General features: G+C 40.2%; 1 protein-coding gene and 1 long non-coding RNA gene across 5 annotated transcripts in view; one reads left to right on the forward strand and one right to left on the reverse strand.

The window, feature by feature from the left end:
- Positions 1-14,897, reverse strand: part of LOC102399448 — a 49,727-nt gene extending 34,830 nt beyond the window's left edge. For all 4 annotated transcript variants that reach the window (XR_006550858.2, XR_006550857.2, XR_006550856.2 and 1 more), the window contains exon 1: positions 14,765-14,897. This is a non-coding gene — a long non-coding RNA (uncharacterized LOC102399448). The remainder of the gene's footprint in view (positions 1-14,764) is intronic.
- Positions 14,898-14,900: 3 nt separating this feature from the next.
- On the forward strand, positions 14,901-21,145 carry NDUFB4 (NADH:ubiquinone oxidoreductase subunit B4). The gene is made up of 3 exons (XM_006057592.4): positions 14,901-15,140; positions 19,387-19,533; positions 21,027-21,145. Exons 1-3 carry the CDS (start codon positions 14,961-14,963, stop codon positions 21,087-21,089), a joined length of 390 nt encoding a protein of 129 aa, XP_006057654.1. The 5' UTR covers positions 14,901-14,960; the 3' UTR covers positions 21,090-21,145.

Consider the following 21,145-nt stretch of genomic DNA (forward strand, 5'->3'; position numbering starts at 1 on the left):
ATGACCACTTTAAAATGAATATTTTCCCTAGCTGACTGCTAACTGTGTATTATGCTGGCTATAAAGATGCTGGAAATGAGCTTGTCTGGTAATCCTGCCCCAACAGTGTTGCGACCAGCAGGGAAGAGCGTTTACAGCAGTGCTCATTTGCTGACTGGGATTTTATTTATTTATTTAAACTTGGAGCTGTTTGTTCCAAGCACCTTGGAAAAACAGTCCCAGCTCTGGCCAGCACAGCAGTACCCTCACCTGCACGCTGCCGCTTCTAGCAAAAGGCATCCTGCTACACTATTTCCCACAGCTCCTATGCAGAGGGGGCCTCACATCCCCTCCTGCACATTTTGTCTTTCTGGAAGTCTGTCTCACTGTGTGCTCACAAAGTCGCCTCTCAACGCCAGCGACCTCTGGCTGCTGCTGCGTTTGGGGCTGGATCAGGCTGTGCCAGCCCTGTCCTTCCTAGAGCCTCTCTACCCTTTCTGGTATGGATTTATTTCACATACAATGTAATTGTGGCTGCTTTGCCCAGAGTGAAGCAAGAGCAGTTTTCCTTTACAAAGAACTGATCTGGACTTTCATCTAAAATCTACTGTTGCTAAAAGCAGACAAAGATAAATTAGCATTTTCCACTCACTGCAGGGTGGTAAGGTTCAAGAACTTGCCACTGGATATGTAAAATCAGGATGTAGGATGGGGGCAGGTGAACACTGGTTCAGGGTCTCTGATGTATCACATTGAGTGTTCTTTACCTCATTTAATCCTTAGGATAACCCTCCTAGGTAGGGACTCTGATCTCTGTTTGTTAAGAGGAAGAACCCAAGGCTCAGGGAGGCAGAATAACTTGTCTGACACACTGTCAGGAAGTGGCAGATGCAGGAACTGGACTTGTTGTATCTGACACCAAATGCTGTGTTCTTTCCAATCTACCATGCTGCCTTCTTGATGAGCATGCTGACTCATTTGGGAAGTTATATAAGCTTGTAGATCACATTGAGATTCCCAGATAATGTGACTGCATAAAGAAGAACAAAGTATTGCCATGATAGCTTTGTTGCAGTGGCATCGGTGAAAAGAGGAACTCTGCTGCTGGGAAGAATTATGGAAAACTGTTGAGAGGTAAACAGTTACACTAGCAGAATCCAAACAAGAAGCAATCACTTGTCCCTTCCCCTCCCAACCTGTTCTGTAAATAAGTAAGGTTTAAATGATAAACATATGAATAAAGCTCTCTCTCTCTCCATTGAATTCACAACTGGACTCATTGAGATTCAAACTCCAATTGAAACCTTGTCCCCATGCAGAGGTATGCCCAAAGTGCCCAGGATCATATGGTTATGTACCACTCCAGACAGTCACCTCCATCAGGGGAAATGAACAAGGTTGTTTTTTAGTATCATCCATATACCCTTTTTTATTGAATAGAGAAGTGTTAGAGTCAGATTTTGGAGAAGGCAATGGCAACCCACTCCAGTACTCTTGCCTGGAAAATCCCATGGACGGAGGAGCCTGGTAGGCTGCAGTCCATGGGGTCTCGAAGAGTCGGACACGACTGAGCGACTTGACTTTCACTTTTCACTTTCATGCATTGGAGAAGGAAATGGCAACCCACTCCAGTGTTCTTGCCTGGAGAATCCCAGGGACGGGGGAGACTGGTGGACTGCCTTCTATGGGGTTGCACAGAGTCGGACATGACTGAAGTGACTTAGCAACAGAAGCAGCAGAGTCAGATTTGCACTTTGGAAAGTTACCTGTGGCCTTTGTGTGGGGAGAAAGCAAGGAGGGAGGCGGATGTACTGAGCTCTGTTAGTACCTTGCCATGTCCCTCTGTACTCACCACTATGCACTGAAGGTCTGTGACCCTCTGCCTTCTGACTGGCAGCATGCTCAGCCTTTACACAATGCAGGACCTCTTGCCCCTGAGAGCAGCCATTAAGTGCTGATAGGTAGAGAGGTGGTGGGTAAATATCCCAGTTCCCTTGCCTGTCACTTGGGATGATTCGGAGGTGTGTTCTGTAATGTAGTGCTTGATAACACACACCGCACTGGCTTCTCTCACTTCCCTGTCTCATTCTCCTCCTCGAGTCCTCGGTCTCCTGAGATCACCTCTAGAATAAATTACCTATACTCAAATCCTTGTCTCAGGCTCTGTTGTTTGGGGAACTCAAAAGAAGACCTTTCCATATCTCAGTGTAGAGATAAATAATGGGGGTTCAAAAGGAGAAGAAGTGGGATTGGAGGGAGGGGATGGATATGAGCAATATTCCCCCTGAGATTTAGGACTTCAAAACTGGTAAAATGGAGTGTCAGAGAGAGGGGAGGGGAAAAAGACGACACAAGGACTCTGGATCTTGAACTTGAGCTCCTGGATGGTGGCTGATGCCTTGAACTGAACTAGGGAATACATTCTGGGATAAGAAGATCCAATTTTGGATATGTAGGAGAAGGCAGCATCTGGTTCTGTGATGTCATTTACAAGAGTGAAAGTACCCATTTTGCCAAAAGCATCTTTCCAAACTGCTTACCCGGGTGCTTGAAATTCTACATTACTCATCCCTTTGGCTTGCTTTTTCCAGAATCCTATTTTTAAGATGCTCCTGAGATTATTGATAATTTTGTTACATGTGATAATAGCATTGTGGTTATGTAGAGGAAAAAAATCTTCTTAATGGTTAGAAATATATGCTGAAGTATTTATGGGTAAAACAAAACACTGTTGAAGACTGCTTTAAAATAATCCAGCAAAAACAAAAGTGAAATGTACAAGTCAGGGGATAGATAAAATGATACTAACAAAATATTTTAAATTGTAAAATTTGGGGGATGAGTACCTGGGGTTGGTTCATCGTACCATTTCTTTTCCTTTGTGTATATTTGAAGATTTCAATAATAAAAAAAAACCCAGAAGTTACCCTGATATTTTAATGATGGTTCTGGGAGGATATTATATCCAACTGTCTTTACCACTTGTGAAAAAACAACCACAAAAGTGTGTTTTAAAACTTTGATTTGATTTTATATTTTTAGAACATTTAGGAGAAAAAGGAGGCTGGCCTTTTTAAGAAATAGACTTTTTAAGAGCTGGATCTTAAAAGAGAGAAGAAACTAGGATTCAGAGGTAGAACAGCATATATTTTGCCACCTGTTTGATCTTTCCCCCCGTTTTCCAAAGAGGAAGATGCTATCTAACCGTTTTCTATCGTGGCCCCTACCACAATGGTCCTACATCAGGTGCTTTGAATGCATGATCTCATTTATCTCCAAAACTCTGTCTAGGGATCCATTTGAGAAAATGGAGGTTAGAGAGGTCAGGTCTTTTTCCTAAAGATCATGGGATGATAAATTGCAGGAGCTTAAGTGATCGTTCACAAACTAGTTTTTCAGGAATTGACTGCTTCTGCACAGAATGAGCCTAAACAAAGAAAAATGAAAATCATACTCTTTTGGTTAGGGATGACAGGATGATAAGAGTTCATAGACCAGGCTGGGGAGTGTCAAGGAAGCATTGAGCTTGTTTACCCCAGAGCATCATGGAACTGACAGAGGATGCCAGGAAAGCTGGACAAGAGCCCAACATTTGGAAGAACCAACAGGGCATGAGAAGCAAAGATAAACTGAATTGAAAAGAGCAAATGACTCCATGAGTAAGTGTGAAATGTTTAGAAAATCAGTGTTTTTAAAGTACTTATTATACTTCTTTTTTTAGTTCAAATACAGGAGATAAAGTAAGTTCCAATTATTTTCTCTTGTTGGAATTTTATATATCCTCAATATTATGGATATTATTATCCACAATAGAGACTAAAGAAAGATGCTTACATAAAATCTCAAGTGCCAAAGCAGAATACAGTATATCTATAGCATGATGACAATGTTTTAAAAATATCCTCTACATGGAAAAAGTTTGGAAAAAGATGACAAAAAATCTTGGGATTGTCCTTAGGTTGTAGAACGATGCATTTTTTAAAATCTTTTGATTTTTTATTCTATTTTTAAATTTTCCTATAATGACATGTATTACTCTTGGAATGGAAAAATGTTAAATAATAAACCAAAGAACTTCATTTTACTTTTTATTGCTGTTTAATCTAGGGTAATGAAGATGCTAATAAGAATAAGAAGCTAAAGATATTTATGGTTTCATGTTGAGAACATAAATACAATTTGGTAGGAAATTTGATTAAGTGATGGTAAGTTATACCTTAGCTACCCTCAGTGAGCCATATACACATGAAGCAATCTCATCACTGGGCCTCCACCCCTTTTGCATGATCAAGGTGACTGAAGATCACACTAATGGTAGGAGAATATAGACTGCTAGCAACAGGTCTCTCTCTAGACCTCTGGAGCTTAATTTTGTACACCAACATTTTTCTCTGGCATTTTAAAGAAGTTGTAAGAGTTAGACTCTAATTCTTTTAGGGGCTCTGATAGTCTTTCAGGGGCCAGACTGGTGCTGTATTTTAGAAAGCTAGAGTCAACCCAGGCAAAAACGTCAGCTATATTTTCTACCTGGAGAGAGAAGTTCTCTCCAAGACTGTTAAACCAAAGCTATGCTTCAGTCACTCACAGTATCTACCGAGTTCCTTTATAGCAAGGAGTTGTTTCTGCTAGCTGACTCCAACATTGAAATATTAGCTGTCATTTGGAAACATGAAATTTAGTCTCTTTCTTGAAGAGGCTTTTCCTAAAGCGTAAGAAAAGACACATGAACAATTTCATTACAATCTAAGCAGGACTGGAGCGGGCTGTGCACAGGGTCCTGAGCCAGTGGGATATATAGAATAAGAAACCAAACTTGCTCTTAAAGGAGAGGGATAGAAAAACAACTGTAACATTGCCTATAATAAGTAAAGTAAAAGAAGTAGTAAACATACTTAGGAAAGAGAAAAATCACCTCTACTTGGGCATTTTATGCAAAGGCTTTCAGAAAATTGGGCATTTGAAGTGGACCTTGATGGATATAATATTTCAGTTGGCCACAGACTGCAGGGAGAGGATAGGCTGGCATTGATGGAAAGAAGAAGATCATCAAGCAAAGGAAAAAAAAATTATAAAAGGAACTCTTATTGGAACTTTTATTGGAACTTTCTGTTTCAATTTTTTTTTTAACACAAGAGGCCCTATAAACTGAGGACTCTAGGAGTTGTGACTTAGTCTATGGCTTGCTTTGTTTTGCTGAGTTTAGACCTGGAGGCAGGTAGAGGACAAGGTAGCTTGCTAGAAGGCCTCCCAGGGCAGACGTGGCAAGGGGGCAAAAGAAGAGGGATGAGAAAGTTGCTGCAGAAATAAGGACCAGAGGGAAAAGCAGAGATGTTAAAGGGCATCGTTAAGGCATTTTGCTTTGTGATGTACCCCTCCTCTGTTACTACACAAAATCTTCAGTAAAAGTCTACATTCCTAGACCATTATGGTCTAGGTTTTGACATTATGGGTTTTGACAGGAATTTTTAATTTGGGGCTGTGAGCAGAAGGGGGTGAGGTGATTAGCATGGAGTATGGTGTGGAAGTGAGGATGGGATGAAAGCAAAGACAGCAAGAAAAGGGTAAGCATGTTTCATTAATATATTCTCTTTGAAGTGAAGAAAGACAGCTGATCATTTATTCATTCAGCACTGCGATGATGTGCCAGGCACTGTGCTAGTGTGGGGATACAGGCTAGCCAAGCCCAATGTGGTCCTGGACTTTGAAGAGTCTACATTCTAACATGGGGGGTGGGGAGAGACAGGGATTAACTAAGTAAAACTAAATGTAAAGTTAGAATTGTAGTTAGCATTGTAAAGCAGACATCTATAGTGCTACGAAAGCTCATAGGAGAATTTGACCTTGTTGGTTAGTTAAAGGAATACAGAATTGAGTGAGTTCTGAAGGATGAATAGGAGTGTAATGTTTATGGCAGAGGGAAAAGTATGTGGAAAGGCGCTGTGGAAGGAAAGAACTCAAGGCAGGCCAGTGTGGCTGGAGCACAGTGAAGGGGAGCATGGGCCAAGTGTAGCTGAAGAGGTAGGGAGCACACCTCACCGGATCTTGAAGTCATGTGAGAGTTGAGATAGATAACAGATATTTTAAAAGGTCACTGTGGCTGCTAGATAGCATCACTGACTCGATACACATGAATCTGAACAAATTCTGGGAGACAGTGGAGGACAGAGGAGCCTGGTGTGCTGCAGTCCTTGGGGTCCCAAAGAGTCAGACCTGACTTGGAGACTGAACAGCAACAATTGGATGCTGTGTGGGGAAAAAAAATGCAAGTGTAGCATGTATGCGTGTGTACAAGAAAACCAACTAGGAGGCCATTGCTTTTCCCAAGCAAAAGATGATGTAGGGCAGAACTTTATCCGAAAAAGAAAGCATGACATAGCCTCAGGTAAGAGGATTAACTCTCTTTTATGTTAAACTGACAACTTGCAAGAAAATGTCACCTTACACTCTGTAGGAAACTTATTGTTCCTTTCAAGTACAAATATGTGCTTATGTAAGTGACTTTAGGAATGAGAACAGATATATGACTAGGATGAAAAGATGTCTCTGAAGAAGAGGAATGCAAAATGTAATATTCATAAGCTTTTGGATCTGTCTACATGACAGATGTGTTTCTAAGTGCACTGTATATTTTAAGCAGAAATCTTTTTTTCTGTTTGGTTTGTATACAGCACAATAAATGGATGGAGTGAGCGAACCATTATGTATGAACTGCTTTGTCTCTATGGGAAAAACAATTCACAGATGCATGCACATAAAAACGTTTTTATATCACCTTCAATTCACCCTGTGTATTCCAATTTTGCTCAAGGAGAAATTAACAAACCACAATGGCATTGGAAGATTATAACACACCTCCATGTTAGAAACAGATCAAGCAGACAAAGATATGAGAGATGAATAAAGATATGAGAGATCCAAACCACACAATTAACAAGCTTGATCTAACCTTGCTCTCAATGAATACAGAATACACATTCTTTTAAAGCTACACCGGAACTATTATAAAAATGACTATGTGTACACAGGGGATATAGCCAATATTTTATAATTTCTATAATAACTATAAATAGAATTTAATCTTTAAAATTGTGAATCACTGTACACCTGCAACATAATAAGGTATAGCAGCTATACTTCAATTAAAAAACAACTGTGCAATTACAGGGGTGTGTTCACATTGTAATAACTCATTGACTATCATATGTACAATTTATGCATTTTCCTATATGTAGGTCGGGCTTCCTAGGTGGCACTAGTGATAAAGAACCCGCCTGCCAATGCAGGACACAAGAGACGTGGGTTTGATCCCTGGGTCAGTATGATCCCCTGGTGGAGGGGATGGCTATCCACTCCAGTATTCTTGCCTGGAGAATCCCATGGACAGAGGAGCCTGGCAGGCTATAGTCCATAGGGTCGCAAAGAGTTGGACACAACTGAAGCAACTTAGCACTCGAATGAAAGTGAAAGTGTTAGTCACTCAGTCGTGTCGGATTCTTTATGACCCCACGGACTGTAACCCACCAGGCTCCTCTGTCCATGGAATTCTCCAGACAAGAATACTGGAGTTACCATTCCCTTCTCCAGGAGATCTTCCCAACCCAGGGATCGAACCTGGGTCTCCTGCTGCTGCTGCTGCTAAGTCACGTCAGAATTCTCTACTGGCTGAGCCATAACTCTGTTATGTATATGACAGATATATATATATATATATATAGCATGTGCATATGTAGGTTACATTTCAAAAAATGGTCTATCTGCTGTATTTAAAATGGATAACCCAGGGTCCTACTGTATAGTGCAGGGAACTCTGCTCAGTGTTATGCGGCAGCTTGGATAGGGGAGAATGGAGACATGTATATACAGGGCTGAATTGCTTTGCTGTGTACCTGAAACTATCGCAACATTATTAATTGGCAACACTGCATTATAAAATAGAAAGCTTTAAAAACTGGTGTGTGAAAAAAACAAAACAAACTGAACAAAAATCTGATCACATATGAAGTCCCAAAGGGCTAATATTATACAAAGTTATCTGACAATAATGCTATTAAATTAGAAATTAACAATAAAGAGATAGACAAAGCAAAACATCCTTTGCATTTCTAAATTACAGGTTAAGGACAAAACATAATGGAAATTATGAAATACTCAGAGCTATATGATGATGAAAATGCTAATAAAACTTGTAGAGATGTTGCTAAAATGAAAATATACAGAATTACATGCATAAAAATTATAAAACACACATAAACAAAAATAAATGAGATAAGCATTCTGCTTAAGAAGGCAGAAAAAGAACATTGGCATAATCTCAAGAAAAATAGAAGAAATAAGAGGAAAAGTTACTGATTAGAAATAATTTTAAAAATGAAAAATAAGATCTCTGAAGAGACAAAGTAGACAGAACTCTAACAATATTGAGAAAGATAAAAAGGACCAATAAATAAATAGTAATATAAGCAAAAAGAGGATCATAATTATAAAGACAGTAGAGACTGAAAAAATCATAAGATGAGAAACTATGGCAATAAGTTTAAAGAAAAATAACCTGAGAAAATGTAAATTACAATAAATGATTCCAGAAGAAAACCTGAACAAACCAATAACAATTACTGAAATTGAATTGAAAGCCAAAAGTCTTCCTTGAAAAAATATGAAAGCCTCAAGACAATTTTATAAGATAATCTACTAAGCTTTTAAGAATTATAGTTCCTGTCTTGTACAAAATGTTTTGGAGAACTAAAAGAAAAAAAAGAAGGAAATATATCAAACTCATTTCATTTCAATATATTACCAAAAGCAGATAAAAGCAAAATAAGAAGAGCCAATTCGCTTATGAACAAATATATGGTAAAATTCTATTTTAAATCTCGTAAATTTGATTCAACAATATATTAAAAAACACATGACCATGAAGTAGAGTTCATTCTAGAATGCAAAATCATATGACATCAGAAAAACCTACCAAGGTTTTCTGTCTTGTTCAACAAATTAACAGAGAAAAAACATACAGCTCAAGAAATGTGGAAACAGCATTTGATCAATTAAACAATCATTCATTATTTTAAAATACTCTTGGCAAGAAATAAAAGGGACTTTTATTAATCTGATAGAGTCTACCAACTCCACAGCAAACATATTTAACAGTGAGCTAACAGATTTCCTGTTAGAGCTGGGAACGAGATAGGAGATTCACTGCTTTTACTATTGTACAATATTGTCCTGGAGGTCCAAGCTAATGCAATAAGAGAGAAAAAAGGAAGTATAAAATTTGGAACAGAAAAGGCAAGACTGCTATTTTCATAAGATAATGACTGACTATACAGAACAACCAAAAAGAGTGTATACAAAAGCTAATAGGACTGGTTCAGCAAGCATACTGGTTCCAAGATCAGCATACTAACATCAGTAATATTACTGTATACCGCAATAATCCTTCAGAACATATAATAGGAAAAATAAACAATTAACAACAGCAATGAAATCTATAATGCAGCAGGAATCAGTCTAAAAGAAGAGGCCAGAATTCTTTATGGACAAAGTTATGAAACATGATTGAAGGAAATAAAAGACCTAACTAATGAATACATATGGGAAGATACAATATTATAAGGATGTTTGTTCTCAAGTAAAGCTACAACTTTAGTGCAATTCCAACACAAATCCCAATGGATTTTTTTTTTCATGGAACTTGACAGTTTAATACTAAAATTCTTCTGAAAGAGAAAAGGAAAGAGAAGTAGCTAAGACAATTTTGAACTATAATAAAATGGAGAGATTTGCTCCATTATAGCAAGACTTATTATAAAGCTATGATAGAAATATGTAGAAAGTGATGTATATTTGTAAGAGGCTGTGTAGTCTAAAATCATCTTCTGGATACAATCTACTTCTGAAGATAGTAGTACTATGTGAGTCTTTTCCAAATATGATAAGCTGCTTTGACTTAGGTGTATCCGTTAGGGTAAAATGATTGTGTAATCTTATTCACAACTAATTAGGACAGTGCCCAAGTCAAAGAACCACAGATGGGTTGGATACAATGAAAGCCAATCCCATGCTTTGGGGTAACCCAGATTGAACAGTGTCAAACTGACTCAATAATCAGATCAGATCAGATCAGTCGCTCAGTCGTGTCCGACTCTTTGCGACCCCATGAATCACAGCACGCCAGGCCTCCCTGTCCATCACCAACTCCCGGAGTTCACTGAGACTCACGTCCATTGAGTCAGTGATGCCACCCAGCCATCTCATCCTCTGGCGTCCCCTTCTCCTCCTGCCCCCAATCCCTCCCAGCATCAGAGTCTTTTCCAATGCGAAGAGTCAACTCTTCGCATGAGGTGGCCAAAGTACTGGAGCTTCAGCTTTAGCATCATTCCTTCCAAAGAAATCCCAGGGCTGAGCTCCTTCAGAATGGGCTCAATAATACCCTCTTTTAAAGGGAGAGTAAACGCTAAGTAAACAAAGGGAAAGTGGGTTACATGAGCTTAAGTGGGATGCTGAAAACTCTGGAGTATTTTTCTTATTCTGTCTTTGAACTGCTGTTCATTTCAGTTTTGGAAAACAAGTTTCCAGGATGCTATGCAGCTCTTGAAGAGATGACTTTCCTTGCTACCTCCATGTTCCTTGATTTCTATGCAATTAAATTAATTCACATAGCATTACGAGTCTCTTCCTTGTAGCCTTAAACAAGACTGACAAACAGGAAGATCCATCAAGAAACTCGATGGGACTTGAAGTTTATACAATCTAGGGGAAAAGGAGCTGTGCCGGGGGGGAGGCACCTTCTTCCAGCAAAAATGATTCATTGATGACTAGAAGAATTTTCTACAAATCAACTTCTGGTTCTGTTTATTTCAAACCTTGTTCTCTTCCTCTACCCTCATTATTTCCAGGGCCAGGCTTCACAGGACAAGTTTATATCACAATACAAACTCTAATCCTGCACCTTCATGGTCCACTAGGTGATGGCAGTATTCCTGGAAGACACCTTGTGCCAGGATGGCTAGTAATAACTCCCCTTGGCATAGCTGCAAATCAAGTAAATATACCTTCCTAAATTCCACTTTTTGTGGGCAAGATCCCCCAATAATCTAAGGTCACTGCAATACTACCCAACAGGTGAAAAATGTTACAGAAGGGGGAAGTCACAGAGGAGAGAGACGGCAGTGTTAGAAAACTGTGATTCAAATAGCTTTCCTTTTCTAATTTTACAAAACCAATGACCATTTGAGCACATTTTGAGGGTCCTTCCCAGGGTAGTAGAGAGGGCTCTTGTGAAGAGGGGACCTTTCATTAACTTGTCAGTATATCCTTTGTTAACACTCAATGTAGGACAAGATTTTAAAAAATAAAAATAGAGAATACTCACTAAATTTCAACTGCTATTAATCACCGAACAACTAAATCTCTGGGCATTGGGTTTACTTTCAACCCAAAGTGAAGAGTTTATTCACAAATTTACATAATATCCTACCCAGTTAAGAGAAGAAATATTCTTCATACTGTTGCAAGCTGAAACTTAATTTGCTTCTTACAGTTTCTGTATTCATCAGTCCACCTTCTGTTCCCTGAAACCCTGCCCCATTTGTATAGCTTACCTACCCCTGCACACATGTACCTCTCTCCTTCTACCCTTTACCACTTCATCCACTCTCTTCTGACCAAGTACAGACACATGTACTTAGTCCCTGTAATCCACGTTGTAATAAATTCTGATAAATTCTATTAGGAGATTTCTTAGAGAAGTAAAAATTTTCAAAACATAAAATTTTCATTGATGATATGACCACCTGTGAAATTGTTACTCACTGAAATTATTCCATTTGCTAACCCTAGTGCCTACATCTACCCCATCAAAGTCTTGGTCATCCATTTGAAAATATCCAGTCCTCAAATGCAATAGGAATCTATTGCAAATCTTGCGAAAGCTGTGGAATTTTATGAAACTGATGAAAGTGACGTTGATGAACTGCTAGATCCACATGCAAAGTCGCTAATACAGGAGGATCTTAGAGCTGAATCAGGTAACAAATAAATACAATAAAAATCAATAAGAATGATGATGACATCAGTGCTTCAAAAGGAAATAATTTGGTTTCAAAGAATGAAGACAGAGCATTGGGAAAACTAGACAAGCCCTCCAACACTTTTGCAAATATGACCCTACTACAAAAAAATCAAATGCAGTGAAGAATAATGAGGTACATGAAAATAACGTCCCCACAAATTAACACTTCATTTATCAGAATTAGCACACAGTTGGAAAATAAAACATGATAAATATAAGATAAATTCAGTTTCATAATTTACTGGTTGCATTGCTTCAAGATAAAATCCCAATCAAGTCTTTTTCTTTCACTATAGAATCTATGTCTCCAATGTAAATAGATTCATTCTAAGATGGCCATTTCTGGGAAAAGGAAGGCCTTTTGTATTTATCTTTGTGTTCCTCAAACACACAATATTGTAAGAATCTCCTCAGGAAGTTGTAAAAATTACAACTGCCAGACCAATTCTAAGTGTACAAGAGCAGAAGAAAACCTAGGACTTCATGTTTTTAACAATCATCTAACAGTCCATGGGGTCGCTGAGGGTCGGACATAACTGAGCGACTTCACTTTCACTTTTCACTTTCATGCATTGGAGAAGGAAATGGCAACCCACTCCAGTGTTCTTGTCTGGAGAATCCCAGGGACGGGACAGCCTGGTGGGCTGCTGTCTATGGGGTCGCACAGAGTCGGACACGACTGAAGTGACTCAGCAGTAGCAGTAGCAAAGAGATCCTTATGGGAATCAAGCAAATGTAGAGATAACCCCCTTAACTCATCCAAATGAAATGATAAAATTTATTCTGTCTCTCTCTCCTCCTCTCTTAACCTTAAAAAGTCTTTTTTTAAAACTTTATCAGTTAGTTTGTACTCACTGTACTTCTTTCTTCTTTCTTTTTTCTACATGCCCTTCTTTCTTCAGGGTCTAATCTATTAACAAAGGTTTTTGAAGCTATCAACACAGTCTTTAGAATTTCCAACCTGTTCCTTCTTTTCATTTTGCTTTTATTTTCTTAATCTGTTTAAACACTTTAAAAAAATGGAACTTTCCCCCCTGCTCCTTTAAAATCGAGTATGAGTGATTTGTCTCAAGCTTCTTTTTTTCTATATTCCCTCAGCCTGCATTCTCCTGAGCCCATTTTGCTCCATATTCATTTGGACATTAAACTACTTGGCAAATATTATCATATTCCGTCTGTTCTTTCTGTACCGACTGATTGTCAGCTCCTCAGAGACAAACATCTCATCCTTCACTTCTTCTGTGTTTCCTTCGCTGAGCCCAGAAGATTGACTAAGACTGACTAGTGTGCAGTGTGCTTCATGCAATGAGTGTTTAATAAATATTTTAAAACAGTATTAAGATGTTGAATAAATTTGACAGCAGTGCTGCTCCTCATCACTTAAAGTGCCAGCATTTTCTAGATCCCTTCTCTGCTTAGCAACCATTTCTTAACATACCTACATGTGCCCAGATGTTTCACACAAGCTGATCAGCTTTCCCTGCCTGAGTTATGGAAATATTGTTCACCTGTTTTCCCCAAAGGAGTATCTCATTAGTACCCAAAGACCCTGCCATACAACTTGAAGTTGCCTTTTTTTTTTCTGTTGATAGTAGGGGAAAGAGAAGGACAGTACGGATGGAGAACTTTTCCTTTTAGGTTACTCTTTTTTCCCCAAATCATCTTTCACAGCAAGATACAACGCCCTGATACTTATTTTCATACCACTGTGAAACGTTTTTTATTCTTAGCCCCTGAAGAGTGCTAGAATTTTACCTAAGAGGCTTTAGTAATTTTTTTTTTGAGGCTTTAATATTTTAACTAAGATATTGTGTCTTCCAGAGGTCTATTCAATAACCCGCCCCCCTTTTCTGACCTATAGTCAGAAAGGGAATATTTTTAACATCATTCTATTAGACATCATTCTACACCAATGAAAAACACTCTTCTGCTTATGTTGTATGGATCTAACGTGGCAACATACAGCAAAGATTATTTTCTTTTTCTTGGATAAGAAATTGAGTTTTGCAGAGTATGTTGGCATACTATTCATTGTTTTATTTTAATCCTCACAACAATTTTGCTAGGTAGAAAGAAGGGTCATTATCTCCAGGATAAGCAAGAGGAAAACTCCGAGAACTTAAGTGACTTGTCCCAGGTCACAGAGATGAACCCACACTGAATCAGAATCGCAGTCAATCCCATGTTCCGTCTCCGCTAGCTCAACTTCACATAATAAGCTCTGTTTGTCAGTAGAGATAAGGCTGCTGCTGCTGCTGCTGCTAAGTCGCTTCAGTCGTGTCCGACTCTGTGCGACCCCATAGACGGCAGCCTACCAGACTCCTCCGTCCCTGGGATTCTCCAGGCAAGAATACTGGAGTGGGTTGCCATTTCCTTTTCCAATGCATGCATGCATGCTAAGTCGCTGCAGTCATGTCCGACTCTGTGCGACCTCATGGACAGCAGCCCAGCAGGCTCCTCTGTCCACAGGCTTCTCCAGGCAAAAATAGTGGAGTGGGTTGCCATGTCCTTCTCCAGATAAGGCTGCTAGGAATGAGCAAAAAAGCGACAGATTTGGAGGCGGGTAGGGGAGGGAAAGTGAACTACAGGAGTTGGTGATGGACAAGAAGGCCTGGCGTGCTGCAATTCACGGGGTCGCAACGAGTCGGACACGTCTGAGCGACTGAACTGAACTGAGTGGAGGGAAATAGGGGTGGCAGAAGGCGAGGAAAGTACCTTGCGCAAGCGCAGATCGCCACTAGAGGGCCGGGACAGTGAGGAAGCAAGGTAGAGGAAAGAAGCTGGCTGAACTCCTTTAACTCCATCTTCAACCTCGGGCTAACGCGCAGGCGTACTTCCTCGGGACGAAGGTCAGACTGAGGAGGGCGGGCCTTGGAGTCGCGCAGGCGCGGTTTTGCGCCGGGTCCTCAAGATGTCGTTCCCCAAGTACGAGGCATCGCGCTTGGCCAGCCTACCTACTACCCTCGACCCAGCTGAATACGACGTATCTTCTGAAACCCGGAAAGCACAAGCCGAGCGATTGGCCATAAGAGCCCGGCTTAAACGAGAATACCAGCTTCAGTACTACGACCCTAGTCGCCGAGGGGTTGTCGTGAGTGAGGGGCCAGTGGGTGGGAATCGAGGGGCCAGAGTCAGGACGGTCCGGTCTGACTGCTCAGCCCAGACCTGCAGGGGGACCAGGCAACGGGTTGGTCACCATTGCCGAACAATATTTTAGACATAGGTCCTCTTTCAGGCCCAGAGAGCAGGCCGGTTCATTAGTCCTTTGACCTTGGGCAGAATGTTTGGTGGTAAAGAGGACGGGTTCTGGATTCACACCTGGCTGGGTTTGAGTCTCGGGTTGATCACTTCCCGCCTGAGTGATCTTGAAAAAGTTGTTGAACTCTGCTGCTTAGCCTCGGTTTTCTTGTCAGAAAAATGGGGATAATATGGTACTTCCTATCTTATGAGGCTCTTAGGAGGATTAAACGAAATAAGGCAAGTGCCCGGCCGGCACAGAGCCTGGCTTGTGATGAGTGTTCAGAAAATGTCGAGGGGAGAGGGGTGTTTTTTTTTTTTTTTAAAGCTGTTTTCCACTTTTCAGTTCACAGTTGAGGCAATACTGCTCTCTCCTGATGGGAATATAGTGATTTTTCAGTTTGTTTCTTTTAAAGACCCAAACAGGCTACAACTTACTGAAGCTCTGCGCTTTGGAGTCAAACACCAAGGCTCTAAGTACTGGCAAACTATATGACTCTGTACATATATATATATATATCCCTGATCCTTCTGAAACTTAGTTTTCTAATTTTCATTTATGGAAATGTTAGTACATTCTTTATAGATCCTTGTGACGTTCAATGAGATAGTCTGTATAACACTCTTGGCACATAATACATGCCCAGTAAACTGAAAAGTATTATTATTTAAGAAGCATGCTTTTAGATAATTTTTGTACAAGAGCTATTTAAATATGTCAGATATGATATTAAAAAAAAGACTTTTCCCAACAATTAATTGGTATTCTGTAGGAATTTTAGGAAGTTATGAGGATTGAAGGGAATTTACAGTGCGCCAGGCACTATTGAAACTCTTCCTGAATGATATTCAGATATCACAGCTATTCAAAGAGTTGTGCTCTATTACTGTCCCCATTTTACAGATGGGAAGCACAAGTATGTCATAGAGTGATATCAGCTAGCAAGTGATAGAGCAGAATTTGAACTGTAGTCTATGTGACCCAAAGCATCTTCTTAGTTTGGCTATATTGTCTCCAGCCAGAACCTCCTTCACTTGGAAGAAGGTGTGGAGAGAGACATTTTCATTATGTACATACTCACACGCTTGGGTTTGGTATGCTAGATAGTAAGATGTAGTTTTTAAAAAAAGAGTCTCTCGCAAAGTCTTTCTCAAAGAGACAGTCTTTGAGTCAGACAGAGTTGAGATTTAAATTCCAGATTTTCACTTTTCCAGTTCTGTGACCCAGAGCAGTTGTAGTTTTGCATCGTTGGTTGTTAAGTAAATGCATGCGTGCTTAGTCATATCCCACTCTGCGACCCCGTGGACTGTAGCCCCCCTGCCAAACTAAATGCGTGCGTGCTCAGTCATATCCCACTCTGCGACCCCGTGGACTCTAGCCCCCCCTGCCAAGCTCCTCTGTCCATGGAATTCTCCAAGCAAAAGTATTGGAGTTGGTTGCCCTTTTTTACTCTAGGGAATCTTCTCAACCTGGGGATCAAACCCGCGTCTCTTGTGTCTCCTGCCTTCGCAGGCAGATTCTTTACCACTGTGCGACCTGTGAAGCCCCTAGATAAATGAATGCCTGACTATTATATATTGAGCAGTACATGGAAGTTCTTTGCCTAATCCTTTAAGAATGATTTATTTAGTGAATAAGTAATTGCTTCGAGTCTGTTACATGCCAGGCCCTCTTATAGATACTGTAGTGACAGTGGAGAACAGGCAAGACTCCTGTCCTCATAAAGCTTTGTTTCAGAGGGAAGACAAGTAATAAGTTAAAAAATTAAATTGTTTAGCGTGTTAGGTAGTGGTAAATGATGAGAAGAAAAATAAAACAAGGAAGAGGGGATTAGGGGTGTGTGTATGTAGAAGGGACAGAGAGCAGCTATAATTTTAGAAAGGCTCAGGAAAGGCCTCGCTTAGAAGGTGACATTGAAGATTTCAGAAAACTGAGGTGAGGGAGCTAGCCACTCAGCTCTCTGGGAAGGGTAGCATTCTAGTAGACGGGACAGCAAGTACAAGGGTCCTGCGACAGGAGTGTCCCTCATTAATCTCCCAAATACTGAAGAGACTGTTGTGATTAACATAGAGAAAGGTGAGGGCAGGGTAGGAAGAGATGAGATGGGAAAGGTGCCTGGAACTAGATCACACCAGGTCTCATAGGTCACTGAAAGGACTTTTCTGAGTCGGATGTCCCATAATCAGAACTTATATTTTAACAACCTCTCTGGCTGCTTAGTTGAAGAGACTATGGGAGAGCAAAAATAGGAGTGGGGAGACTAGGACCTTGTTGCAATATTCTAATTTCTTAATTGATGGTGGCTGCAAGGGTGGTGGCAGTGAAGTTGGTGAGACATGATCTCTTCTGGTTATGTATTGAAAGTAGAGCCATCCAGGTTAGCTGGTAGATTGGATATGTGGTGTAAGAGAAGGAGAGGGCTCAAGGATAACTCTCAGGTTTTTGCCTGAAGTGAAGAATGAAGTTGCAGTTTGCCAGGATAGAGAAGAGTGTGAAAGGATCAGGGATGGAGGTGGAATGCATGTTGGGAGATCGGTTTGGGATACATCCCATTTGGCATTACATTCGCTGGTTAAACTTCTCTGGTGGTGCAGATGGTAAAGCATCTGCCTACAATGTGGGACACCCGGGTTTGATCCCTGGGTCGGGAAGATCCCCTGGAGAAGGAAATGGCACCACACTCCAGTACTCTTGCCTGGAAAATCCCATGGACAGAGGAGCGTGGTAGGCTACAGTCCGTGGGGTCGCAAAGAGTCAGACATGACTGAGCGACTTCACTTTCTGTTACTTTTCTTTTGCCGGTTAAACAACATGTCAACCTTGAGCAGGGAGTGTGATATTATGTCTCCTGTTTAGGCTAGAGGTCTAGGGCTGGAGTCATACTTTTGGGGAGTCATCTGCCTATAGGACAGGGAGGCCTGGCGTGCTGCAGTCCATGGGGTCGCAAAGAGTCGGACACGACTGAGTGACTGAACTGAATTGCCTATAGGTGGATATTTAAAGCCGTGTGACTAGAGATTATCAAGGGAGTGAATGTAGATAGGAAAGACCCACGGGTCTGAGGTCCACCCTTAAGAGATTGGAGAGAGAAGTAGAAAGGGAGTGAAAGAGACTAAGAGAATAGCCAGAGAGTTAGGAGAAAAGCCAAGCTGGTGTGTGCCCTGGAAGGGATACATATAAGAACAGACAGATGTTTTGTCCTTTCAGGTATAGAGCTCACACGTCCTATTGAACCAGTATTGAACCAGTATCTTCAGTTAAGAACCTTCTTTACTGTCTCTGCAAACAGTTTCATTTAAAATGTTACCGTGGGAGATTTCCCTTGTGGTACAGTGGTAAAGAATCCACCTTCCAACGCAGGGCACCTGGGTTTGATCCTGGTTAGGGAACTGAGAACCCACATGCTGCCAGTTAACTAAGCCCTCACATCACAACTACTTTTTTTTAACCGAGACGATCTGATTATTTTTCTTTAACAACTTTATCCTTTCCAACAACTATTTTAATAGTGTGAAATGTAATAATTTTGCTCTTAAAAATACCAGCCAAGGCAGCTCAAAAAACTTTTAAGTTCAGAGTTAGCCTACCTCAGTCTTCATCCTTCCTACAGTTTATTTGTAGCCTGGAGAGACTGGCATGGGTGTAGCATTAGAAAGGGTCCTGGAAACAAAGTTGACAGTATGATAGCGCATATGAAATCTGTTTGTCTTCATTGGAAATACTGTATGGTTCTGTTGGTCATACTTCAAGAAAGGCAGTGAAGCCAAAAACAATCCAGAAAAAAATAGGAAAAAAAAGGATTAAAAAAAAAAAAAAGTGCCTTCTCTGACTGCTTGAAATGATTAGGATTCTTAAATCAATAGAAAGCTGAAGGATAATATGAGTGTTTTAAATTCTGAACAGGATCATCAGGAAATTAGTCAACAAATGCTAGAAAATGTATGATCTTCTCTGAAGCTATGTAGGAATATTCGGGATATACCCTTAACTGTAGGAGAGAAGAAAGGGTGTCTCCTATGCTCCAGAACAAAAGTCCTGATGAGATTGCTTCTCAGTGTGGAACTTCATTTCCTGTATCTTTTGTTTTCATTCATTTTAGGAAGATCCTGCCTTGGTTCGTTGGACCTACGCAAGATCAGCAAATGTCTATCCCAATTTCAGACCCAATACCAAGACCTCCCTCTTAGGGGCTCTGTTTGGAATTGGGCCTCTCATCTTCTGGTATTGTGTTTTCAAAACTGACAGAGTAAGTACTTGAACTTTGTGTTTGGTGACTGTGTGATAGGTTCCTGCTGTGCTGCAGCTGTCTCTCACTCGATAATTCCCTTCTTGGCTTTCTACTCCTCTTCCTTACCTTTCCTTTATCCTCTCCTACCTTTATCCCTTTCCAGCTGAATTAAAAACCGGAAGTTTCATTTACATGTTTAGTTTTATTGCTCTATCCTTTCAACTCATGTAGAAATATTCCCTCTTAAAAAGCACAGTTGTTTCTTGGTCTTTCAAATTTAATATAGTGGCTGCTCTAGAATTTAAAATAATGAATTGGTCCCTTTAAATATGTAAGACTTGAACTTAGCTCATGGAAGAGTTTTCCTGGTGTATTCTACATGAGGTAAGGAAGTTGTGTGTGTGTGTTTGTGTGTGTGCACACTCAGTTGTGTCCAACTCTTTGCAACTCCATGGACTGTAGCCCACCAAGCTCCTCTGTTCATGGAAATTTCCAGGCAAGAATACTGGAATAGGTTGCTAGTTCCTTCTCCAGGGGCTCTTCCTGACCCAGGGAATGAACCTATGTCTCTTGTGTCTCTGGGCATTGGTAGGCAGATTCTTTACCACTGCACCACCTGTGTATATTAAGCAAGAGGATACAGAAATAACTTAAAAGGTTAATTGCTTTTTTCTCATTAGATGTGCAGAAGTTAAGATTTTCCATTCTGATTAACCTTTAGGTGTTGTTTTTAAAGAGATATTTATTGGGTTACATATTAGCAGAACACATGTATCACTTTGTATGTTCCCTGTCTGCTCTGCATGAATTTCAGTTACATTGATCACATTGTGCGAGTTAATGTTAAAACATTGATATTCCAACAATAGAGTAGCAGAAGTAGCCTGTGGTGGGGATCACTGCCATCAGAGGCCTGGGTATGTGACTGCATAGAAAGCTAAGCTTGTCTTTGACACTAGGCCAGTGTGACACTAGATCCCCAACCCGAGCCCGCAGGCCTCATGTTGCCATCTACACTGGAGCCCACCAATGTGTTAATAGTTCTGCCTTAAACCTGTCAATCCACTCTCCTGTTAGAGTGTATGTATTTTCATTATCTGATAATTTATTGCTTAACAGAAAGGTAGGCCACACTTACCACCAATGTGTTAATAGCTCTGCCTTAAACCAGTCAATCCACTGTCCTGTTAGAGTGTATATATTTTCATTATCTGATAATTTATTGCTTAACAGAAAGGTAGGCCACACTTACCAGAAGCTATATGCCTTTTGCTTTCAGTGTATGCTATTTGGTGGGGTAATATAGATATTTTTCAATAGGAGTGTTTTCTTACTATCCCTTTATTTCTTCAGATTATTGCTTCCTCAGTCATACTGTGCAGACTTTAGACAATGAGAGATTGGAATTAGGTTGGGAGTGTTTCTTCTTGTTTTTCAGAGTTATACCATGAATTGTGCCAGAATGCATTGTTTTTAATGTACTTTTTTTTTTTTTTTTTCTGTTTGTACAGGATAGGAAAGAAAAACTTATCCAGGAAGGAAAATTGGATCGAACATTTAACATCTCATATTAAGTCTGACAATGATGTCTGTATGTACTATTGTTTAAATAAATCAATTAATCATTAAA

This window comes from Bubalus bubalis, chromosome 1, assembly GCF_019923935.1.
Source record: "Bubalus bubalis isolate 160015118507 breed Murrah chromosome 1, NDDB_SH_1, whole genome shotgun sequence".
In the NCBI taxonomy this organism is placed as follows: domain Eukaryota; kingdom Metazoa; phylum Chordata; class Mammalia; order Artiodactyla; family Bovidae; genus Bubalus; species Bubalus bubalis.